This window comes from Dermacentor andersoni, chromosome 7, assembly GCF_023375885.2.
Source record: "Dermacentor andersoni chromosome 7, qqDerAnde1_hic_scaffold, whole genome shotgun sequence".
Classification (NCBI taxonomy): Eukaryota; Metazoa; Arthropoda; class Arachnida; order Ixodida; family Ixodidae; genus Dermacentor; species Dermacentor andersoni.
Window position 1 is genome coordinate 143189788 of NC_092820.1, and position 26604 is coordinate 143216391.

Genomic DNA, 26604 nt, shown 5'->3' on the forward strand with positions numbered 1-26604 from the left:
CCTGAGGAAATGTGCGGTACACCACCGAAAGCACCATCTCCTTCCTCTAGAGCGAGAAAGGCCTATAGTATGCAGAACATTAATCTAGACATACACTTCACCGAAGTAACCAGAACTACAAATGTATATAGTATGCTCCCCATGAAGGCAGCTTTATTTTGGTAGAAAAAAAGAAACAAACAGACAAGAACATGCACATTGTAAAATAAGTTGTACAATTACAAAGGAAGTGTGAAAACACTATGGAAATAGATAGCGAGATAAATAGATGACGGTAATGGCATTCTGCCATCTGCTCATATGCAGCACAAGATGGACACTGCACTCCTGCATTCATAGAACAACATCAGAGGAAGTTCGTTCGAGAATTTTCGCAAGGATATCCGCTGTTACGCATGATGCAACTGCCAACTATTCGTTGCACTTGTGTTTCCTTCGTGTAGTCGTTCTATTTTTTTTTTACCGATATTGTTGTGTATGCCTAAATGAATATTGAATATAACAATGGTATTCTTGTGTAGGATGCGACTTCTTTATAACGAGGTTGAAGCATATGCATCTATAATATTAACTTTGGTAGCGCACCAAATGTTATAGATGACCCCATAACTGAAACATAGTGAACATGATGTAGTGCTTGGACGGCATGGCAAACTTGTAATGGGCCTTCGTTGCAGCCTAGACTTGTTACTGCATTTAATTGTACATATAATGGACCCCCTCCCCTTCCCACATTTTTGTCCTTGAGAAAATACTTTTTTTCAGGTGTGTGTGTGTGTGTATGGGGAGCAACCCACATCAAAAGCTGGTTTGTAATATCCATTCACTTTATTTCAGTGCGATTGCCGGTGTTGTCGACGATCGCAATAACATAAAATCATGACATTATACCTCAAACAACGATGCAAAAATGTCTAAAAACAGTTTAAGAACCGTACGAAACGGTCGCCAGAAACGCGAGCGTGAACAACACTGGTAACAACTTAAAAATTACACCTTTTTGTGGTCCAGTGCGATCTGTCAAATGCAAAAAAAAAACTTAGTTATAGCGCATTGCAAGAGCGGCGGTGCATGAACAAAGCAACAAACAACGTAATTTTACCGCCATTCCACCACTACTTCTGTTTGTGTATTCCGGAGACCTCTCTAGGACACCTGCTGCGTAAGATACGATGGGCTGGTTCCGCGTTCATAACAGTTCACTATGTGACGCAAAGGGCTCATTCGAGCAGAAATTATAAATACGAATTGGATAAAAAAATGTACAAAACTGCTGTTGCCCCTCAGCCAACCCTTGTTCTTGAGAAGCTCGCATAAATAACCTAATGCATGAGAAAGCCTGACCTACAAAACCATGAGCCCAGCCCATGTTTCTCTCTCTTTTTTTTCTCGTATGCCAAGGACTGTTGTGAATTTATCAGTCATCATCATCACTGTTGTCTCCAGGCGTTCCGCGGATAGTCTTCCGCTCAACAGTAAACATTGGCCTGCGTTCCTTTGTGGCCTCTGTTGGCGGAACGCTCAGGTCCCCAGAGTATCGGATGACCCGGGCACGAGCTATGCGCCACTCCAGCATGTCGGTGCTGAAGTCGTCGACACCGCCGAGGTCGTCAAAGCCGACAATGAAGTCCTTCGACTTGAAGTCCTTGAAAAGCACAATGGTGGGGAGCACCCGAATCTTCATGCGATCGCACAGGAATGGAGCCTGCAAACAAAAAAACGGAGGCATGTCAGCACAGAGGTCCTTGTGACTTTTATTTTTCTTTGTTCTGTATCCTAATCCACACTCATTGTAATGCCATTATCAGAAGGCAGTCATGCATAAGTTGAATGCAAAAGATATAAAATTAAATTCTGGGGATTTACGAGCTAAAACCATGATCTGACTATGAGGAGCACCATAGGGGATGACTCCAGATTAATTTTGACCACCTGGGGTTCTTTAATGCACAGTAAATCCATGAAGTTGAACATCCGTGCGTCTGTTCACTAGCAAAACACAGGCCTGCCAATCTTAACAGTTGAGAAAAAGTTCTTTCAAAGGCAAAGAATACTAACTCTGGGACGTCGCACTGGTGCTGCAGTTTCAGCGCAAAATTCAGAAGATTGAACGTTTACCTTCATTTTCTCTTCTAATAACAGGGCATCTACCAAGTTGACATTTCCAAATTCCCTGAGTTTTCCAGGTTTTCCGAGTGCCTTTGCAAAATTCCCTGAGTGATGCAGAACTATGTTTTTTGTCAAGACGAGCTGAAACCATATCGCCCAATGCTGTCACTCTCTAGTAAGCGTATGAAAAAAATAAAAAAAAGCCGGCTTAATCCAATTTGAATACTAAGGAGTAGTGTTTATGTTATTCAAGAAGAGAATAGAAGGGAGGGGTTAGTAAAATACACAGCAAATAAAATGTCTTCGAAAAAAATTGCAAATCAAGTCAGACATTCTCAAATACGAATAAAAGGGGAGATGCATACAAAAGCAAATATTTTCGAATATGAGCTATTTCTATCAACTGATAGCAAGCTCAGTGGTATGAGGCCCGAACTTTGCCACAATTGAGATTCTCTCTCAACAGCTCGTAAGCCGACCTCAACTGCCCTGACATACTCTCAGCCTGCGCACGATGCCTCAGTGTTGTGTTTAACTGCTTTAAAAAGTTCGTTTTGGTTTGGATGAGGGACACCTGCATCTCAGCATCAGCCAATACTTTGTTTTTTGAGCTCAACCTCCTTCAAAATGGCAGCAGCACGCTTCCTTTGCCGTTCATTCCTCAATGCGTTGGTCCTTTCTGTTCTTGTACTCCTTCCGCCACTCGTTCGCTCCACGGACCATTTGAAGCACCTTCTTGGTCAGTTGCACAGTCCACGTCCGAGTTTTTGAACTCCTTAGGGGCCGCGAAAACGTCCGAAAAATTGGCCAGTTGGAAAAAAATAAATGCATGTCATTTACTGCCCTTAAGGGCTCAAACCGCCACAGCCAGATTCGAAAACGCTCTGAAGGCCTGTTAGTACACGTATTAGGCATATCGGTGCTCGTACTGTGACAAAGAAATACCGGGTGCACGCGTGTATAATTAAGGAATACATACTGTGTCCCGTGGCAATAGCCCTTTCCTACGCTTGTTATCCTTCACTGCAATACTTTTGCGTATGCTTCACCAAGTAATACATCTGTATGGAGGCGAAGCTGACTTTCGGGAACTGGCATTATGCAACGCACCGTGATTTCCAAGCTTCTAAGCCAATCGCAAGGACCGCAAAGGCGGAGTCCGTGCCATTGCTGGCAGCAGCGAATTCTTTCAATAAAAAACACGGCACCCAACGGCAAGAAGCTTCATAGCGAACGTCGAAGCAGCTAGGCCTAGCGTTGCCGCAAGGGTGGCTACGGCTGCCAGCAGATCTGCGTGCGAGAGCGCCGATTTGAGGCGGCGAGTTAATCAAAATGGCAGCAGTGGCAGCGTTAATGCCGTTTCGGACCTGCGGTCACGGCAAAACATCCGGAAAATCGGACGGTGAAGAGTTCTTGCGTCCGAAATTTCAGACGTTCTGATACTTTGACTCTATGGGGCACGTGGTGGTGCCGCGAAGCCGTCCAAATTATCGGGAATCCGGAAAGTCGGACGACTGTACACTGGCAACTCCTCCAGCCGACGACAAGACGTCAAAGACGATTCATTACGATTCCTGTCTGTTACTCGAGCCAGCATTACCGCGACTTTCGACCCTTTCAATAAAATTACAGCTAATTTTCCCTGTCAGAGGCACAAATTCCCTGAGTTTTTCCAGACTACTCAACATCCCTGCGAATTCCCGGTTTTCCCTGTTGGTAGACACCCAGAATAATCAACCTATTGTCGTGAAATTAACGACAACAGAGCTTTCAAACAATACTTTATTAGTCTGAAGTGATATAGTGTTTTTCTCTAGTGTCCTTTTAAGTGGTGTTACAACGACCTCCTTAAGCTACACCTTTTTCTCTGCAGTTATTGGTCAAGTCAGAGAGAACCAACCACAAAAATAACTATGCAAACAGGTGCACACAACAGGAACTTCTTTGACCAAGAAACTAAGAAAATACAGACGACCTTTGTTAATCTGACCTTGACGGGAAAAATGGAATTGATTGAATTTCCCAGCGGGTCAAATTGGAAGAGAAGGGGAAAAAAAATGTCCAAATACACCACTGGTTCGTTTCTAGTCCCAAATATAACACCCTGAAATCTAATACACATTTGATTTTATAACATCAAATAGGTAGCATGCCTCTGAATCTGGCAATTGGAATGAAGATGAAAGCCGCGTTAGTTTAGCTTCACGTAATGAAAATTTATTTACACATAGTGTTCCTCGCTCTCAATCTTGGACAGCTTTTAATGCAATAGCATTATAGGCAAATTTCACCTTCTTTTGAGGTGCATAATAGAAAATATGTCCAACTCTGAAGGCAGTGGAGGCTGACAGTCTCTCAAAGCTCTAGCTGTCACAAAGGTAGAATACAAGAAACTGGCACATAATGTACAAGCCAGACATTTCAAAGAGCGACTTTAGCAAGAAAGAAGTGTGCGTACAATCGTGGCTTAATGAATAGAGCATTGGGCTGCTGTGATGGAATACAAAAGTTGTATGGACCGCACCATCGATCACACATTTCTTTATAGCATCACAGGGGACTTCAACCACTTTGGAGGCCTCTAACAAAAAACTTCTTATGTGTTGAGTGTATGTGATAGCACGTCACAGTGTGTACGAAAGCGCATGTCTGCAAGAGATATGACATGTAAAACTGCCACCCTGAAAAATGACAGCATGCAAAGTCATCCACGATGCATGCAGCTGTCAACATGTCGCAGTCATCACAATCTAAGTATGCTACTGCACACTAAGACAATGGCGCTGATTTCTGGCCTAGTTCATTGTCACTGTCAACAAATCACATGTTGCTTTCCTTACGGACCATTCTGTGGTATTTTGCATTTTTCGAACTCTGCCTGAATCGAAAACAAGATGATGGCCTAAACCTAGATTAACTACTTTGGCACTTCGTCATGCCACGCATTCAATTCTCCAGAAAGCCAAAAATGTGACAAGTCTGTTGCCGCTAGCTTACACCTTTTCTATAACCTTTCATTATGAAATCACTGATGAATTGTATTTTTATTTATGTATGCTTGTCAGTGTTTCTACAAGCTTACTCTCTTATTGATGCCTTGCTGTATTTCATGCCAAGTGACTCTTTTATCTTTTGTTTGTCTGTCTGAGTGTATCTGTGTGTCTGTCTGTCTGTCCTCTCTGTGTGCATGTGTGTGTGAATTGAAATGGTACGCTTGCTTGTAGCATTAAAAGTATCTTCATCGTATGATCACTGTCCTAATGTTAGCTCTATATCTTGGTGCTCTTGCTCTTTATTTTAATTGTTTTCTTTTAAGTTAATTAATGATAGTGCACTTACAGTTGTTTCTATTTGGTGTTTTCACTCACGATTGCTATGCATACCTTTCATGTATCACCACCCTTACTCTATCTGCTGCTTGAGCTCTGTAAAGTATTCTTGAATAAATAAATAAATAAATAAATAAATAAATAAATAAATAAATAAATAAATAAAGCCTGAAAGAGGCATGAGTCCTCGCTATGCTATTCAAGAGCTTCTTCCGCCTTCTGTGCAATGCTCGCAATATAAAGATGGTTTTGCTTTCAAATCTCCTTGTAATGTGCAGACAATTGTCAAACCAATGTTCATGGAATAAAGGTGCACATTAGAATTCGACAAATGTGCTAATCCTTCATTGTGAGCTGCTGTTTTTACTTCAGAAACCTACAAGGGCATGCTGGAAATTGTGTTGCTAATAAAAGGCAACGTTTCTTCAATGCATTCAATCATTTAGCACTACTAAGACAGACACTACAGCTATTAGGGTCACGTTGGAGTCAGGCACCTATGTGCTTACTAGCCAAGTTAGAATTATCCATCAAAAGCCCATTTTAAGATTGAAGTAAATGTTCTGCTTTATGGAAATATATGCCAGCGGGCCAGGACCTTTATCGCAATTGAAGTAGCTGTAAAAGTGTATCAACAGGAGTAGTATTATTGGACATCTACTGTACACAGAAATGCAAGGCCGCTTTCAAGGTGAATTTAGATACTATCCACATAGCATTTAATTCTCCAGATAAAGTATCACTGAAAAGTGAACCACAGCATTGCATCACCTTGGAGTAAAGAAATTTGGAGTCCCACAATGGCCAAACCTTTAGCAAACAAGCTCAAATTTAGTGCCGATAGCCAGCTAGCTAGTCTCTGTGCACGCAGCCAGGAGGTGGAAGTACTGAAGACCTCACCCTCAAGAGACGTGGTGCGGTTGTAAGAGTGCTGCAGTGTTCAGCTTTGTCTCCTTTTCTATGTTTTCTCACACATAGATTTAGCAGTGGTGCACACGTGCTCCCGGTAAACGTGAGAAAAACTGCCGTCAGTGCCCCATGTATGACTGCTTAAAAACTTTCTGTGGCTTAATTCTTTATAAAGCACTGTATTTAAATGGGATCTGAAACTGTTTTCTAGCTAATCACAGAATGGCCTCACTATTTAAAGGACACTGTCTCACGAATCTCATGTCGGCAAAATTTTTTTTGAGTCCTCCAACCATAACCGGAGTTTTTGCACCGATACTTGGCTCTCTCGTTCTTTTTGTCTCTGCTAGCGTGCTGGAGGCTACATAGGGGAGAAACCAAGAGGGCAAAGCCCCAGCCAAAAGTAGAGTTCTGCAGCAGCGAACGGGTGTTGCCGTGCCACCGCATGGTGGCTACATTGTGGCATGGTGGTGCTCTACGACAGATTGGCAGCGTTCTCTTACTAGGTATGTTCAAGAATTGACTGCCCTTCCACTACTGTGAAGAGGGGTGCAAGCGAAGCTCGGGATCCTCAGCTCTTTGTGTCGCAACACCTCGGCTTCGCGCTCTCTCACAGTGAGGTCGGCACATCGACGACGAGCCCTTTTTTGAGCGAGTACCCGGCGGCATTCATCAAACACTGCCTGTTCTTCGGCCGAACACATGATGTGCAGCTAACGCATCGCAGCTCTGATAGTGTTCTGATGCGAGAAACACCCATTCCTCTCACGTTAACTACAGACGACTCCTACTGGCGGAAATAATGACGTTAGTAGCGCGGCGGCGCAGCAGGATTCTCTGTTCAACGGGCCCATTGCTTAGTACAGGCTTCGGATTGACTTCGGTCTTTAGACTAGTGGCATTTGCTTGCGGCGCAGTAAATGAAGCTATACTCAAATATTATCGCGTAAAATCTGATTTTATTTCTGCAGTATGTTATATAATGTACAGTCGCCAACTGTTTTTTCGGACTCCAAAAATTCGGACATGCTTGATTATTCGGTCTGCTTCGCAGCACCGCCATTCTCCCCGCAGACCATAATGTATAACAAGTGCCGAAAGTTTGGACACCTTGCAACCTCTCGTCAGATTTTTCGGACACTCCTTGAGCCAACTCGATCGAGAGCACTATGCACCGACTTTGACCGGTGCATGGTTCGACTTGCTGAACGACATTTTGTTTTTTAACGGAGCCTTCTTGCTGCCCCACGAAACGTCGCTACTGCAAATCCCCGCTCATTATCATCGTTTCTGCCTGGTTCGTAGATACAGCAGTTCCGGTCTCAGCTTAGTAAGCCATGTCAAGACAATCCAGCAGCTGATTTGTTTCTTCATGTACGACGCTGCGAGTAGGCCACATTTGTTGTTTGTGCGACTGTTGTCGGCGTGACAGCGTAGTGATGTTTGCTTTGTGTGCTGTGTCGAGGTTGCGGTGATGCAATGCGGTACAGTGCAGTCCACTTATAACGATATCGATAAAGACGAAAAATATGATCGTTATAACCGATGATCGCTATATCTGGACTGCAGTTATAAAAAAAAAAAAAATTTTTTTAAACGCGTTTGCGCTCTTTACCTTTGCAGCTCTGAACTCGAATTCGCTACTTGCTCTAAAGAATAGATGATGTATACAGTAGGCCGTGAAAAACAAACTTTATTTCTAGCGCCAATGACCTTGTCAAGGATTAGGCGCGCCGAAATAGTCCGAAATCTGCACTTGCTTTTGCGGCAGCTTCAGCTTCACAACCGCGGTGTGCATGGATTCCAGCTGCTGCGCGAACACTGGCGGCAATCCTTTAGCATGCATAAAATCAATTAAGGAGTCGATCGACGACAGTGTACTTTGCGTGGACATCATGGTCGAGGTCAAGGAGCCACTGTCGATCTCGTTGTCACTGTCGCTGATGCCATCGCCACCGTCGCACAACTTTGCGTCTGTCGAGACAGCACATCGGCGATCGCCTCGTCGGTGACCTCATTGCAGAACGAGGCAGCACTGTCTGCAGTCAGAAACTCCTCCTTCGACACACCACCTGTGTCACCAGTAGGAACGAGCTCCCAGAGCTCGGTCAGCGACTTCCACCGGGTCGGTCTCAGCGGGTTGGGGAAGTTCGTCCTTACGCACAAAGCCCGCCTTCTTTAAGCCATTGGTGATGAACCACTGGTAAAGCGCCTCTTCAACATCGGCGTACAAGGGGTCTCTAACCCCTTTTCCGCTGATCGGAATGGCCGCTGATAGCTCCTGCCTTCACAATCGCGGTGCTCCCGGTTTTCAAGATGGTTGATATCGTTAACTGGACGAGCTCATACTTCTTCACGAGGGCGCTCACCTTGAAGCCGCATCGAGAGTCCTGCAAAATATCCATCTTCGTGTCAAGCGACACAGCTTTGCGCTTTGTCGGCGCTATCTTCGAACTGGGTTGAACCGTTGGTTGCACGCTGCTTCGGTGGCGTCAGCCTGCTATCGCGAGAGAGATGCGGGACGGGCGCCACCGCGCCGCTTTGCTTGTCGCTTCTTTTTTTCTTTCTCTCTCTTTCGGAGCGACTGTGGCCGACGCGCATGAAGCAGCTAGCGCCATCTTGTGGCGCGCTGCGCAAACGTTGGCTGCGCCTACTCGTGCGCGGGCGGGGCGAGACGCGCTGCGCGGTAATGGCGGCAGATACGAACTTACGGAGGTAAACATCGCCTCGTCTCGACATCATTCGTTTCAGGGAACTAAGCAACGCAAACGTTACGATTATTTGGCACGGAAAACGCCGTCCAGACTGCAAAATTTTGATCGTTATATCCGATATGCGGTGAATAACCTATCGTTATAAATGTTTTTTTTCCCCATAGACCTAATGCATAAAATGACACTCTCATGTCGACTCATCGTTATAACCGATATATCGTTATACGTGGTATCGTTATAAGTGGACTGCACTGTATACGAAAACATGGCGTCAAGTGTCTAATGGCGCCGACAGTGTCCACGCAGACTGCGCTGAGGAATGCCGGCAAGCGGGTGCCGGGAGGCCTAGGATTTGTCACCTTTCCGATAGGCTCCCTATTGACGCCAAAAATGTTCTGCCGAGACCTGCGCAGTGGTTGGATTGCGATTCCGGACATCATCTCATTTGAGTTTCACAGGTGCTGATACTGTTGCACTGACATGCGCAGAACTCAACGAAGGCGAGGTCATTTGTCAGGTTTCTGCTGCACCACTGGACGATGACTCCAAGACGGAAGATGACGCACCACGTGCTACGCTGCCGTCGCATAGGGAGCATGTACAAGCAGTGACTGCGCTTTGTGACCGTACGACCCTTTCCAAGATTCATGCTTATCTGATTGCGCATAAAGGGAACAGCATGCAATGGCTCATTCACGATTTCTTCAAGCCTACTGCCGAGCCCGAATAAATGCGTGGAAATAAAGGATTTCTTTTTTTTTTCTTAATCTGCTTTTTCAGACACCTGTTTATTCGGACATTTCCGCAGTCCCCGTGAGGTCCGAATACAGCAGAACCCCGCTGTTACGTTTCTCACTGCTGCGTTTTCCCGGCTGCTACGTCGTTTTCATCCGGTCCCGGCATAGCTTCCATAGGATCCAATGTATAAGGAACCCCGCTGTTACGTAGTAGCTGTGAAAACGTTCCTGCATGATGCGTCGCAACCCGAACCCGCCTGGGCTAAAGTAGGCAACGCGCTCCAACCGTCATTTTGGCTTTTGACAAGTTTTGACCGGGCTTGGCTATGGAACTGGCTGCAAGAAGCTGCACGCCAGTTCGAGAAGCCGCCACTAGGTGGCCATTCGTGAAAAATGCTCCCGCTATCATCACTGTGATTACGGTCACCGCATGGTTTGTTGAACGGGTCGACTCGCAGAGGAAGGAAACTCAGGAGAGGCCCTGACATCACTCGTCGTGAAGCTATAGCTAAAGGGAAGCCGGAAGTTGGCGTTGCTCCACCTATTGGGCCAGCTCTCCTCTCTTGTTCACATTCCTCGTGAAACCACGCCGCGCTGCGCGCTACCGGGCTGCTCGGACGCACGCGCTCCGCAGCAGTACTAAACAATCGTTAGCATGTTAGCATGATTACACCAAAAAGGACAAAATTTCCCGCGGATATTCATTCGTCCGTTGCCATTGCCATGGCGCGGTGACGACGAGGAGCACAAGCCGCATGATGCCGGGGAGTTGCCAAATCCTAGCTTTGGAGAAGCCGTCGCGGCTCTGGACCTCCTCCGCAGGTACGTCGCACCTCACAGCGACGCTGACAGCAATGCAGCCTTCCAAGCTATTGAGAAACGTGTGGTGATTTCAAGCGAGCGAAAGAAACGGCAAGCCACCATTCTAGACATTTTTAATTTCTAAACACACTCTGTGGAAATAAATTGTCTATAGTTGAAGCTGCGCTTTTTTCATTCATTTTCGGAGCTTTCCTCACTGTTGCGTTTTCCCGGCTGTTACGTTTTTTGTCCTTGGTCCGGTGAAAAACGTATGAACGGGGTTCCACTGTAAACGGTCAGCAACTGTACAACACGCTACATAAACTTTGTATGACTTTGAGATGGAAGCACGGTTTACTATGGTTTATTACCAGGGTCCACCAGGGTATGCATACTTCTATGATTCTGTTCCCGATTTAACGCCACAGAATAATTATTTATTTATTTTTGCAACAGCAATAACATCCGTGCATGTACTTATATGAAGATACTCATCAAGCTTATATGGAAATAAATATTTTGTATTGTGAGAAAGTGTTGCGCCCTCGAGAGTAATGCTACAAGTGTCGTCTGCTACGACGCCTGCTCGCTGCAAACGCCAGACTTTCCTCGCAGACAACAGGCACTTGCGAACTCTCTTGCTCTTTCGAAAGGCTGAGTAGGCTGTCATAATTGCTGAACGTCTTTAAGTACTTTTAAGCACATCTGCTGCAGTGCTAGATAGGACACTAGTGGCCTCCTACAAGTATGCTTCATCATATCTTATATTGACGTACCTCTTCCGAAGCGCCATGGCATGGCTTTGCACTTACACATTTTGCGACACTAGACTACAGCCAGGAGGCAGCAACCTTTCCTACCACAAGTACCGTATTTACTAGCATAATGATCGCACCCCTGAATTTTGTCGTCAAAATTCGATTTTTTTTATTTTCCGTTTAACGACTGCACCCCGAACTTGCTGCAGCGATATGTCGTGTGCCAAGTCTAGCTAATATTGATCACGCTTACGATCTGTCGAATGCTACGCGAATGACTCTTCAAGACAAACCAAGCAGTCTGCACGCACGAAACATTCTTAAGTAGATGCCTCGTTTCATTACTTTCATCACTTTCTGCACTTCCATGACTGAAAAAAAGCTGCAACCAAACTTGCCTTTATGTGTAGGCTTTATAATGGTTGTGGTCAACAACAACAAAAAAGGCGTCTTTCGATTTGGCAACGTGTGAGCGGCAACGATAGTAGCCACGTTTACACTGATACTTTAAAAGTGTACCCATTCGTACGCCGACGCTTGTAACACAGCTAAGATATCGGAAACGTGGAAACGTGCCGTATGCGGAAATGTGCCGTATGAGGATAGTAGTGAAGACAGATGCCGCAGTTTCTGCAGCATGCCGGCCATGTGTTTCTTGTCACTGGCAGCTAAGCGCGCCCATCTGTTTCTGTCCCCTCAAAGTGGACATGGCTACATTGTTGCCGCAAACTTGCCGATATTAACGATATTATTCATTACTGATACGGGAGAAGCTGTTTCAATGCACGTAATGTACTCACGTGAGGAAAAAAAAAATCGCATTCGGCACGTTGGGCTTGCTCTGCCGGCTGCCATATTTGTTTTGGTGTCCCGTAGCAAACGTGGGAAGAAAAAAAAATTTTTTTTTCTTTTCGTGGGAAATTTAACCAGCGTAATGATATCGCACCCCTGATTTCGCGTCAATTTTTCTGACAGAAAAGTGCAATCATTATGCGAGTAAATATGGTAAGTTTGTGTTCTCAAAGCACTAAAACACATTTCAATGAGCACATGAATGAGCAATGCGTAATGAAGCACTCAATAAAATTTGATTGTCAAGCCACTAGAAGTACAACTGTCTATGTCTTGTATCAGTAGTGCCTTCTTTTTCCTATTCTGAAGTTTCATAAAGCACATAACGCTACAGCGCCAACCTAACACACTTAACAAACCAAGGTCCAAACGGTCAAAACATGTTCTTTCAACGTTCACGATGCCGTCGCTTTCTTGTCAGGGCATCGACACCACACCGCGACACAAACATCGTCCCAGTCGCTGGCCCAACGCACTATTGCCAGTTCGAGCAACATAACAAAGGCAGAGAGCTTTGTGTTGCACTGCCCCACTGCAGGTTATAGCAATTGCGCTTAGAATGAAACCAAAACTGCCAAAAAATACTTGTAGACAAGTTTGCCAGTCAACAGAATGCCAATCCGAAGCCTGTACTTCCCATCATTCCCAAGATGGCTGAACGATCGCAGCGCCAGATTTCCCTCTAGCTAATTATGAAACTCTATGTTCGTATTGTTTGCGTCCCAGAGATTACGATACGTGTATAGTGAGCAAGCTCGAGAATGCACTTAATTTTAGTGTTACTCTCTTGGCTACAGCATGTTGCAAATTCCCGACATTCAGAATTTGTGGCGCTGAGTGGCTGCAGCAACATGTTGTCTTGAGACCAGGAAAGTGTCTTGTTCTTCGGCAGGGAATGGGCGTTAGGTCCTTTTAACCCATTGGCTACCAGAGTCAGCGATTCGCTGGCCGCTCAAAGAACAGCCGTTTCCGGCTCTTTTTTCATAGACTGCAGCACAATGCTGGCTATTTTCTTCTTGTTTTGGGTTTTGGTTGGGGCAGGCGGGTGTTACCACATGTCATTTTGTCCCAGGCATCTCTTGCCCAGATCAATTTCGAAGGCAAGAGGGGAGGGAAGGTGAGGGCACGAGCCTAATGTGAACCCTCCCCCCTTCCCTGCAGGCTGCGTCACCTGCCAGTAGCCTGCGTTAAAACTGGCAGCACTGAATACTGGCAAGCTGTCAACAGCACATGCCAACCATGCAAGCAACCAAGGTGCGAGAGACAGACACTCTTTTATGAGTGCAAAGTGCACCTCTGTCTAAACGAAAGTGTCAACTGTTTTCTGCATTTTCAAGAGCCATAGGTAACTTGAACATGTTGTGTCATCCATTTGCTAAATATGTGGTCCTTATTAAGTACAAAATAAACAGTTTTGCACATGTTAAGCCAGGAACTACCTCAGCCTAATTTATTTTTCTGACCTTGGTGCTGCATGTCGCAAATTCGGGACATACCCCGAAATTCTTGGGAAATTCAGTCTTCACACACAATATTGGTGGCATTCAATCACGAGAGCTAAATGAAATTAAAACTTCCTACTTCAATTTTTTCTGGCGGCCTTAAAGGGTTGACTATGTGAGGTACAATGATCACATATTTCGTTAAAGTAGGAAACATGCAAGTTATGAACAAATCAATTTTTGATGTGTGTAGGGTATATACATAGACTTAAAGTCACTACCGTATTTACACTTTTGTAAATCGACTCGAATGTAAGTCGACCCCCCCCTCCCCCATATCGCGTGACAGGAAAAAAAAGTAAGAGAGCATGCCCGAGGGCGCTTTCGATAACGAAAATTTATTAGTAGCTGACATGGTCACTGGACTACTCGTCTTCACTAGTGCTGCCATCGTCATCGTTGCTACGGTCCCACAGCGCGTCGTCGTCCTGCGAAATTTCACATTTGGCAAACGACCGAACCACGACATCTTGTGGAACAGCAGCCCACGCCGAATGCACCCAATCACACGCGGCCGTCAGGGAGGCTCTTTTGACAGGTCCGGTTGGCATAATTTTGCGGTCTTCTGCTGCCAGCCACTCATACTCACGGCGGAGCAGGTCCTTAAGAGGCAAAGATCCGGGCTTGTTTCATGACCATGTCACACTTCACTGGCAGGGACCGATCGTGCATTTCAGTGACGTACGCCGCAAACTTAGCCTACAGCTCCGGAAAGCGTCCAGACTTCAGCACGTGGGAAATTCCTCACTTGCCGTCACATGTGAAAATTCGCTTCGATGAAGTCGCCACACTCGCACCACCCATTCAGAAACATCGAACTTGCAGCCCGCTGCGCAGTGATTTGTTTATTCGGCGTAAAGGATGGCAGCCCTCTTGAACGCTGCTGTGAATGAGTGCCGAATGATTAGTGGGCCTGGAACACTCATGACGACTGAGGAAGTATAGAACTACCACGTAGCCGGCAGTCAAGTGGAACGCGTCAAACCAATGCCTTTCGAAAGCTAAGCGCAACAGGCAAAGAGAAACCCGCGAGCGGTATCTGCTCTTCCATGAACTACCGAGACTCCCCGCAAGCGCCGCTATTTTGAGGGTACCGCCGCGAATGAAACAGCGGCGCTTCCATCAATTATCAACACCCCATTATGAGTGTTGTGTGCACTGTAAATCTCTCAAAAATGTTGAGAAACCCTTCCGAAAAGCGAACAAACATGCGGGATAGCGAAAAGCTATGGGTAGGGCCACAGAGCAAACATAAAATTGTAACTACATCGTAGCTCCCGTTCGTCTCCCTTTTTTGGCAGTGCCATGTTTTGGTTTCGATTGTAAGTCGACCCCCCCCTTCAGATTTTCAAATAAAAAAAAAAGTGGTCGACTTACAATTGTGTAAATACGGTATTTCATGCATTTCAAAATGTCACACTGCCATTACCTGAGATGTTTCACAGGGTCATAAAACAAGGGCAAAATACACAAACTTCGAATTCTACTTGTGCATGCCTGTCGACAGTGAAAGGCGGTACCTCACTGTGTCACTTGCTACAGCAGCCACCTGAGCACTGGTTGCGTCGCAGTGCGCGAACGTTTATGGCCCCTTCCAGAAGATATTGTTCAAAATGGGGAATTGATTGCATCCCAGGATATCTAACTTTGTTTTTTCCTTACACCTGGCAGAATTCGTGAGGGGCCTCCAGACATCTTTGTTAGCGTGTGTGTTGCCTGGTGAAACCAAGAAGCACTGAGCAAATGAACAGAGCTTTCAGTAGAGCTGTGTTCGCGTCTTTCATCTACACGTGCAGCACACCTTGAAGTATCGAACGCTCCGCGCGTTGACAGTCAACCTCTTGGAACATCCCTGCCGAATTGCCGATGCCTGCCCTGAGACAACGCATGTGAAAAGATGAGCACGCAAGCATCAGCTCGGCTGAACTTACTCTAGAGTCGAACCCGACTATATTGAATCCGTTTACATTGAATTATTCTGTATATCGAACAATTTCTGAACATGGTATAGTAACAATGAGTACAGTCAACGACCGATTTTTCGGACCCTCTAGGGAACGTACAAACGTCCGAAAATTCAGGCAGTCCGAAAAAATGAATGCATGCAAAAAAACGCACCCTTTTTATTTTTTTCTCAGATCTAGAGGTAAAGGGCGAAGTAACAGGCTTCCGAAACCCTGCCACAGCATCAGTGAAGTGGCTATAAAAAGAGGCGTTCAAAAACTCTGTATGCAGCCGACTGCCGGTTTATTATGTACATGTGCATCGTCGGGCAGGCGGTGTTATTGCTGCAGTGGCTTGAAGAACTTGTTCATTGTTGTTTTGACGGCGTTCCGGTTGCATGCGATCATATTCACCTCGATCTGAGCAAGGGTCATGTCAGCACTGTACACCGATGAAAGAGTCAACAGTGCTCGCGTCAACTCGGCGCCTGTAGGTGGCGCAGGCATTGGCTCCTCATTTTCAACATCGGAGTCTTCTGAATCCCCCACAACCCGACGGACTATTTCCTCGTCAGTCAGTTCTGCGCGGAAGTCGAGCTCGTTGTCAGCGTCAACAAACTGTTCAAAAGTTATTTCCGTGGGTATGGAAACCCCAGCAGAGCGGAGGTCGTTGATCACGTCGTCCGACGGTACTGCTTTCTGCGCTTCGATGCCATCGGCGAGGACGACGAAGACGGAGTGGGCGCCATCGAAGGCAAGCGAAATCCTCAAGTTGCGAACAGTGGAGTTCGCTCACGAGCGTCGAAGCACCTAGGCCTAGCGTTGCAGAGCACACTTGACACAACAGACAACCACACACCACGCTAGCCAAAACGTGGCCTGCGCAAACAAACAAACAAAATGGCGCCGCTCCGGAAACTCCGCCGGAGGCGGAAGTGCGGCGATGAACATAGCCAACGTGGCCAGACCAAATCGGTGTGTGACGACTAGATTCGGCTAGTTGTGCTTCAAAGCGGTGATATGCTTCGGCTGCAAGTGGATTTCCTTCTCAAGGGCGCTGCGCGAGGAGCCAAAAATTCCTTCCGTCCGTCAAAAAGTCAGGAAAATTGGACGGCGGGGGGTTCGAGCGTCCGAAACTTCAGATGTCCTTATACATTGATTCTATGGGGCTCGTGGCGGTGCCGTGAAGACGTCCGAAATATCAGGCATGTCCGAAAATTTGGGCGTTCGAAAATTCAGTCGTTGACTGTATATATAGCAAAGATTACGCTTACATCGAACAAAAATAGCAGCGACTCCCAATATATCAAACGCCAAGTGGGGCAAAAGTGCCCCCAGAAGTTGGCCACCAGGTTTCCCCGCTGCCGCGGCTCCATCCAATCACTCTCCCGACCGTGACCGCGCTGCGTCGGGCAAGCCGTCGACATCCCCCGGCGAAAAAAACTATCCTGGCCCGCCAATCAGAGGCTATTGTGCCCTGATCGTGCAAGATGGCACAAATGCAAGTTGTCTCGCTGCTTTTCTGGTTCATTGTGTTTGCGCCTTGTGGGCCTTCTCCTGCAGTGTTAAATCGCAAATCATAAATCGGGTCAAATGCGGTGAGAAGTCGGGTATCCCCGCAGCATGCAAGATTCCGAGGAGCATTCTCAGCACGATCTTGAAGAATAAGAGGGAGGTTAGGGCTAAAGCGCACGAACTCGCGACCTGGTGCCTGTGGCGCGTGACGTGTCCGCACAGCCGTGTACAAGTGGTTCATCCGAAATTGCTTCAGACGTGCCGGCTTTTGCGTGCCCAATGATAACTCTAAATTCGGATTAGTGCGACGAAGCCGTTGCCGGTATTGACGAAGTTTGGAGCAAGCTGTCAGAATTTCCGGAAGTCGTTGACGAATCATTGGTCGACGAGTTTGTGAGTGCAGATGATGGTGTCGCGACCACAGGAGAGCCCGAAAACGAAGACTACATTGTCAACATCGTTCCGAGCACAAGTGAAAGTGAGCACAATGAGGAAAGCAACAATGGCCCTTTGCCCATATCTTCTAAGGTGAATGGTGCACTCACACTAGTCCGGTGCTTCTGCGTGAACATGGAAGGTTGCGGCCTTAGCTGCTCTGACTCTTTAGACAAAGTGGAGAAGTGTGTGCATCACAGGCAACGAAATTGCCCAAGCAGAAGAAAATGCAGGACTATTTCATGCAAAACTAAGCTAGTTTCATCAATAAAGTGATTTTATATATGGTATGTGCTTTTATGACGTCCAATTCTTTAGCAGGCTTATATCGAATTATGCCCTATATTGAACTGATAGGTGTTCTTTTGCAAGTTCAATACAACCGGGTTCGACTGTATACGATATGAGAAAGTGAAGATTACTGTAACAATCTTTCTTGCGGAGTACTAGCCCAGAAGTAGCGTAGTGCAGTAAAAAACTTTGCATACACGGTTTTTACAACAAGGCTTCTCTGGTGACAATTAACAGTTCTCTTGGAGGCAATCTTGAAAAGCAAAATCACAAAAGGCAATCTCAAAGGCCATGCTTTCGAGTACTACAAGCACTGGAGATGATTGGCAGGTGCCAGATGTATGTCATGGTCATCAGGCGTACATATTTTTGTTTTCACATGCGTGTCTTGGCAGCCAGCGCGAGATAGTTTCTGCAGGCATTCTCTGGTTTATGATGCTTTTCTCGCTCGAGTGAAAGAATTGTGTGCACGATTCCATGTAGGGTGCCAGAGCTTGCGGAACAAGATGTCGGATGTGGCTTCACGTTGCTTCCAAGCAGACGACCCAGAGGTGACCCTGCACTTCCCTTTCTATGATTAAGTGATGGTTGCTGTCAGTGGGAGGAGCTTAAGAGGCAGCAATTTCAGACTGAAGTTTCGAGTTAAAATATGTAGCGAGAGCCCAGTTTCTTTCTGTGTGTGTGTGTATATAACCATACTGGCCCCTCAAGTCTCCTTACATTGATGAGCTGAGACTAGTTGGACAACTATGTCACATTCCCTTTAGGACATTTTTTTCAGATCTTGGACATTCTACTTCATTGCCAATTTTACATACCTTGTCAACGCTGATTTTGCAAAACCGTGTCTCGACGTGTTTCTGAGCGAGGATGGCCAGGTGCTTGTCGACTATCTTGCAGCGGAAGGTGCTCTCGCGAAAGAAGTGGACCACCACGTCTTCGCTGCCCTTGCACGCCTCAAAGAACTCGGGCTCGGATGTCAGCTCAGTGTACTCGCCGTGGCCCTTCTCGAGCCACTCGCGCTTCTTCTTCTCGTACTTCTTCATGGCGTCCAGGCGCTTTTGGCGCAGACCTGCAACCAATGTGCGCAAACCACTTCCATTAATGCTTCCTACAATTACTCAATTTCTGTTTGAAATGGCAGGCGTGGAAAACAGATACAAGAGGAATGAAGATGCCAACACAGACTAAAAAGAATGACAAATTGCAAGCTTCAGAGGGTACTGACATGACATTTTCGACTATTCATGTATGGCAATAAATGAAGGTCCTAGACCTCTAAACCCTAGAAAACACAGTGACAAGTGTTGCAGCAATGCTAATAATTAAATATAAAACCTTTTCCACACTCACTTTCGGTTTCATTCCCAGGAGCATAGTGTTCATAGTAAAGTTTGTTACAGCGCAACCCAAGATAAGGACAACAGAAGGAATAAAACGACGACACAGCGCTGAATTCCTTCTGCTGTCCTTGTCTTCGGTTGCGCTCTAACAAACCTTACTATGAATCCCAACCAACTGGCCCAACTTGGCGTTCTGATGGAGCACAGTGTGTGGTGACATCCTAAACAGTTTGCGGCAGCAGGACACTGTGATGTTTTGGCACTCGCTCTGGCACGTTTGAGTGTCCGCTATGCTGCTACATTGACCCTCACAATGAGTAGCAGTGTACGAGGAGATCGAGCAAACAGCAGCAAGTGCCAAACGTGGCAATCTCCTGCTCCCGAGTGACCACATACTGTGTTGTGATGTCACGACTGCGTCCTCCTGGGAAGCAAACCCAAAATTGGCTCTAGAAAATCTAATATATTAAATTAGTTATGCCGTTCTGAGGCTTGCCATTGTTCTTTCTAAGGTTTAGATGCCTAGAACCTTCATTTACCACAAGAAAATAGAAAAAATATCATGTTGACACCCCTTTAAACCGAGCAAAACGATGAGGAAGATACAAAAAGGACCAGTGCTGTACTATATCAACAGAAATTTTCTTTTTTTTTTTTCAAAGGCACCATACTTTTAAAGTGTCATCTTCTCAATTTTGACAAGGTATAACATTATTTATCACTGAATGCAAGAACAAAAACATGTTCCTGTATAGAAGGAATCACTTGGCACTGTCCCATGACAAATATACACTAAACCTCACATAATGCCCTATGAACATCGAGCAACTGTCACAGGATAACAATTCTGCCATGCTTCCATAAAACACAACAAGCCACTGTACATGTGTGTTCTTCTATGAATGAGCGTTTGATGAATGTGCCACCAGAGTGCTGCCAGCCTATGATTTCGTGCAATGTTCACTGCTGAATAATGGAGAGTTTCATTTTACTGCAGTTGAGAAGATTCCATTCATAAAAGCAGCATGCATTCTATGAAATCAGAAGGTTGCAATGCTCCGCCGGCATACACATGAAATGCTTCTAAGACCTGTTGCACCATGATGCAGTGGTGAAGAAAGATAAGCGTCAAAAGCATTAGGGAGAACATGTTATCTTGCTGACGAAGACATCGCAGAAAGCAAACTTTTATGGTCCATCAGTGGTGCACTGCGGGCTTTTCTATTGGCTTAACGAGTGGTAATTCCCTGACCCCCGCCCAGCATACAATATTGCAGTGCTCGCAATTGTTTAATTTTCATAATAAGAGCAGCCCTAAGCAGGCGGCGCATGGCCTTAGCATTTAGCTAATACGACACAAATCCCAGACCACAACCTCTAAAGTTTTCAGCGTGCTGCGAGCATTGCGTAATCTCAGAGGTCCTGTCGAGGAACTGCTCTGGTTCTGAAATTTTTGTGTTCTGCATAATTTCAAGCGAGTGGTAATGCTGCTACTTTTTCCAGTTTCAATATCAAACATGCCCACTTCTGTGCACACTTCTTGTGATGCATTTGCTCACATTTCAAACATTAAATTTTGTATGGAGGCTGCTCTATACATATTACACTATCTGAAACTGGGCTCATTAAGTGGTCCTAAATTGCATAGGAGGTGGCTTTTGTACAGAACAGACAATAGGCATGACATCGCACCAGAAAGCTCACCATGATGATGTACTCCTGGTACTACTGCGCATTGATTGGAGCCTGTCCACACGACCTTTTATTCCGATCGGGTTAGGTACCACTTCACGGCACACATTATGGGAGAGATGAGCTTGTTTGCAGTTTCACCACGTAATAACAAAATCGTCAGGTCAGGCACAAAAAAAAATTCTTGCCTTCGCAAGAATTTCCCTTTTGCCAAATGGGACAGCACAGACAAAGAATGCACTGAAAAACAAGAGGTTACTGTCAAAATTCCATAAAGTCTACCTTGGCAAGCCCTGCCTGATGTTTATCAAGAACCTTGGTTGCCAACAGGACAAACTGTGCCCCATGCGTTGGTCAGCTATGGCAGCACAGGCACGCAGCGGCATTCTCAACAATTCAAGGGGACACAATTTTTCTTTAGTTCACGTGACTTGCCACTGGACACTTTGGCGTTTACGAGCATTCGTGCACATTGTCTTAGCAAGGCACCAGGAATGTTGCTGCCAGCGCACATGGCACACTGTCACCCATAGATGCTCACATGTCTGGTACCGAGTGAAATCTCAGAAGAGTGATCGTATCTCAGAGAGTGATCAACGAAGAATAGGGGCATCTTCCAGCAAATTCCCTGGCAAAGCCAAATCGTTATGCTGTATTTGCTGGGCAGTACCAAAACCAGCATGCTTGAATCAGGGGCTATATTCTCGGCCTATGACTTTCGGTTCTCAATCACAGCTAGAAGCTTGGCAGCCTGTGGACTTTTTTGTGTTCGCTGCACTTGTTAATGTCATTAGCATTCTTCGGGAACTTCATTTGCTTGAGGCATGTATGATGTACATCCGCATCTAACCTCTTTCACGCCAAGTTGGACCACCGGATAGGTGCAACTGGGTGGATGCCCGGATGGAGAAGCACAAGAGGCAAGAAGTGAAGAATTCAAATCGAAGGAGTCTGTTACAGAGAAGTGAAAGAGTCAGCAACAAAAGCAGCGGAGTGTGGGGAAAGAAGTGAACAGAATGAGATCAGAGCATGCATTGGAAGAAGAGGGCTGGTCTAAATGAAGATGAGAAGATGTCGGCCACCGAAAATTGAAGAGTTCGGCTATACAGAAGTGAAGATTTTGACCATACGGTGCATGTTGCCACCTTGCTAATCGCATTAACATTGACATTAATCATGAGGTGGGTCCTACCAGAATTCTTTCTTTCTCTGCACACCACATGTAAACTCCAATGCATGCCGAGCAACAGATTATGCATGCACTACACTATACGCACACTAGAGGCATTGCACACGGTATGCAAATCATCGTCACTTGTCAGTGTAGGTAGATGGTAGTTTGAACTGTGCCATTTTAACGGGCAATCAACAAACAAGATGGCAACCATGATGTGTTTTCAGCATTTGCAATCTCTTCCAGCACTTGGCTGTTTTTGTAAACAAGAATGGCGGTGGCCATTGAAGCATGCTGCAGTGGCAATTTACACAACTTAGATTGTGCGGAAAAAGCATTTGGGAATTTTTTCAACTCTGTTAGCATTACATGGGTAGCTAATATGGGGACTAACGTTCGGACAAACTTCATTACTGCGAGACTGCAGTTTAGAGACGTTTCGTTGTCGAGCGATCAAATGCACTGAATCAAATGGACGTTAAGCTGGGGTACAAGAATAGCATTTCACATTGTCTCAGGCTTTCGTTGTCATAGAGTTCAACTGTATCAATTATTTAGATCCTGTCTTCTTAGATAAGATTCTCTCTCCGAGATGTGATTGCACTGCGAGTTGCAACATTGCCGCCACTGTTACCTAAAGCCCCTCCATACACATTTCCGCCAATCAGCTTAAGCGCCGCCAACCTACACACCTCCTTTGCATGCCTCTCTCGCTTGTCCCTTGAGCTTCCGGCATCAAGCAGAACTTACGTCATCCCAGTTTTTGGTTCAGCGTGGAAGCGATGTCATTGGCCATTTGTTAAAGCCGAAGAGGGGTGTAAGTGCGCAACCGCAGTTCAAGGGAAACTTCTGGAAGCGGAAATGTGGAAGCAGAAGTATTGGAAAGGAGAGCTCTGCCAGAGAAAATTGAGGAAGCTTAACTAGTGTGAGCGATGAACCAGGAGACGGTGGTGCACATCAAAGGTTGGTGATACCTAGCAAAAGTGGTGGTGGCATGTGGATGCAGGGGCTTTACTGTTAACAAGACAGAAGTACAATAAAATAAAAAGAAGAGTTGCATGCAGTAAACGCATTTCAGAGCTGAAAGTTGGGGGAATGGCTAAGAACTTGAACTGAAGCAGATTTTGCACCAGATGAGCCAGCATATGTCTAAAGCTTGATTTCAGAGCAACAACGAAGTGAATGATATCCACTGGGTCACCTGTGTGCATAGAAGAAAGCATGAACTTGCTCACAAGGATGACCTTGCACGAGTTCCAATGCACTCTGGTGTGATCCTCAAGTTTACAAGTGAAGTTTATGAAGTGATAGCAAACATATTTTTAAGAGGGAAGGTGTGACCGCTAGATGCTTAGTGCATGACAAGTGCTGCAATTGCTTTTCACCTGAAACAACTAGTGATGCACATTTCTGAGACAGAATTTGTGAATGTACCCCATGTGTAACTGAAAGCTGGGACACTAAATGCCTGTTCTTTCTAAACAGTAGACTTCAGAACAATGAATGCCTTGTAATAAGACAGCCACGGATTGTAGCGTTACTAGTATAGCCAGTTCAGTTGGGTGTGTCGTTCTCAGAGTCTGGCTGGGCAACATTGACAGCTGTATCAGGCTGGGCTGGTGCACACCACTAAGCATTGCTGCAAAACATGTCAGGTCTAAAAAGCAGCATGAATTTCACAAATGACTAGAATGCTCAACAACCATATGACAAGCTGTTGTGTTTTCATCCTTTTAGATACCAACGTTAGAAACAAACTATTTCCAAGACAAACACTGAAAAGGCCTACCACAGCACCTTAAAGGCTTGGCAACAAATAAACTCATTCTTAGTTATTTCTAGTACTATTGTAGTAAAGGTAAACGTCATAGAGGGAAAGAGCGACACAGATAAAGCAGATGATGTTAAGAAATGTGCACACAAGCACATTATCAATATCAGTTAAGCACAGCATTAGCTCACTAATTACATTTCTTTATCAACACATGCATTATCTGAAACTGTAGCACAGCACTAACAGTTACAGAATGCATCATTCAACAATGCGATTCTAAAAATCGGTGTAGTCAACTAACACAGGTTTAAATAAAGTGGCATTACTTAAACTACTGTTGCCGGCAGGCCATTTCGATCACTGCATGTTCTAAGTAAAAGGTACTAGGTCAACAACTTGTTAAATGCCAGATTCTAATGTAGCAGCGAAAACGGAGCTTCAGGATTTCGGGCCTCTTTGCAACGTCTACCCCTTGTGTGGGAAATCACCGTGGCGTTCCCATGTCTCACTCTTAGCAACTCTCGAGAGAGCGAAAGCCCTGAAACGATGCTGCGATGTGCTGCGCACCTTCAAGGTCCTCATCGGCCATTTTGTCGAGTTTCTCAATCTCCGCATCTATTTGCTCTTCAATCACTTTGGATACCTCCAAGACATTCCTGGCCACAGCCGCCTGGATGTTGACAGCCATCTGTGGACAGCAAGAAGAACAAGCTGGTCAAGGGTGTGCACGTGCTCTCACACAGGAACTCGAAGTGCTACAGAACGACTTCAAAACACTTCCAGTTCTCCTCCGACACATCAGTGCCCCATCAAGTGCATGAAATTGGCACATGTTATGATTCTTCAGTGATTGACACGAACTCAATAGAAATTGGGCCAAGGATAATGCAAACTAAATAATAACGATAATAATCGTAAGCTAACAAAACAGACGTAGAAAGAAGAAAAAATAGCAACATCAGACAGTGACCTGCTTTAGCTGTTATCTTAAGACAGACATGACAACATTTGCGTCACACAGCAGACGCTTGACAGGGCACATCCTCCTCACTTTGGAGTGATACTAGCTGCGCACAACTACGAATAAAGCAAACACAAGAATGTAAGCATGCAGCAGGCGACCAGGTAAACAACAAATAACCACAAGTGCTGCTATAAAGTATTCTGTTTTTAGCAGCGAGATAGGGTCACAGTGCCCTCACCTGAGGCACTGCGCGGCGTTACCGACGCATGAAAAGCAACGAGGATGTCAACCACAACGAAAGAAATTGGCACAGGCAATGCTCGCCAGACGTGCGATCACCGCAACGGCTTTACCCATACCGGTGTCACAGGGGGGCACCTTCGATCGCGTTCGAGCCCGATACGGGTCAAATTTTTCGATGACGATTGGCTCTCTCCCTCACCGAGCGCAAAGGGGTCAATCGCGATTGAGAAATTCGTTCCCGTGGGGCTCGATCACGTTTAGTTCGCTGCATTATAAACATCACGCTGGAAGGAGTTCCCAGACAGAACCACAACGCAACCGTTATGAAAGTTACGCCTGAAGCTGGCGCTAACGTATTAATGAGACGCTGTCTACAAGGATGCACGGGGACATATTTAATAGTATGGAAATATATATATATATATATACGCATACATTTGAGACCGTACTTGTTTCAGTAAACAGACACGAGTCGGACTTGCGACCTACCGCTCAATTAACAAGCGAACAATCATACACGCGTGCACCGCAACCATCGCGACAAATAAGGGCATAATTTTCAACTTTTCTCCTCGACTACGCATTGGGCGTGGGCGACCCACGTTTGGCGGGTGACAGGTGCCTGAAGAAACGATCTGCCAACAGAAACGACGTAAATATGCTGCTAGCAATTGCAACACGATAGTGAGTAAATAGTGAAACTTGGCCTTACCTTGAGACAGTAGACGCAAAGCAAGCACAATCAATTAAAGAGTTGAGAATTGAGACGCTCACACTCAACTTCGCACGTAATTCTCGCGGCGGCGGTCAATAAACTCGTCTACGGATGGCTCAGTGGCTATCGACGCAGCGGCGCCGTTGTGGCTAACAAGTTTTACGTTCAGTTATGCATTTTAATGGTTTACAGGCAAATACAAAAAAAAAACACTAGAAAAAAGCACTGCTTCTTACTATATATACAGTTGATAAGTTTTTATTGTACGTTTATACCTTGATATTTTTTTTGTTAGGTGATCTTCACAACCACGCCTTTGGTTGATGCCCTGTGAATTTAAAATGTAAAATTTCAAGGCTATGTTCATCGTTGTTGAATGCGGTAGAAACAATATTGAGAGACGAAAATACGCCATACGCATTGAAATTTAGCACACCACCTTTATTCTTGCCTCAGAGATTAATAGCGTACGGTACCGGTCTTGAAGACCCTGTTGATCTAAATATAGTTGTCCAAATTGTCGAACGCGGCGCTAGCGTTTCACGGCACAGAAAATGGCGCCATTTTCAAACATGTATCGTTGCAGGATGGCTGCAGGTTTTTCGAAACGTGTCCACACGCGCACACACACACATACGCGCGCAAAGACAGACAGACGAACGGACAAACAGACAGACAGTTATAAACAGCTTCAAAACCATGTCGTAGTTTGTAGGTTCAGGTTACCGCCCGGGAAAGAAAAGAAATGCACTGTCTTAACGTTCGCGTTTCAGTCGGCTCAACTGTTCTGACACTCCCAAACGG

The 26604-nt window shown here is 45.6% G+C and overlaps 1 protein-coding gene across 1 annotated transcript; it reads right to left on the bottom strand.

Annotated features, from left to right (window-relative positions):
* Positions 1-126: 126 nt before the first annotated feature.
* On the bottom strand, positions 127-25907 carry LOC126533712 (thioredoxin domain-containing protein 9). The gene is made up of 4 exons (XM_050180901.2): positions 25798-25907; positions 24446-24566; positions 18714-18967; positions 127-1705 (listed from the first exon to the last, which is right to left on the bottom strand). Exons 2-4 carry the CDS (start codon positions 24564-24566, stop codon positions 1418-1420), a joined length of 663 nt encoding a protein of 220 aa, XP_050036858.1. The 5' UTR covers positions 25798-25907; the 3' UTR covers positions 127-1417.
* Positions 25908-26604: the final 697 nt, after the last annotated feature.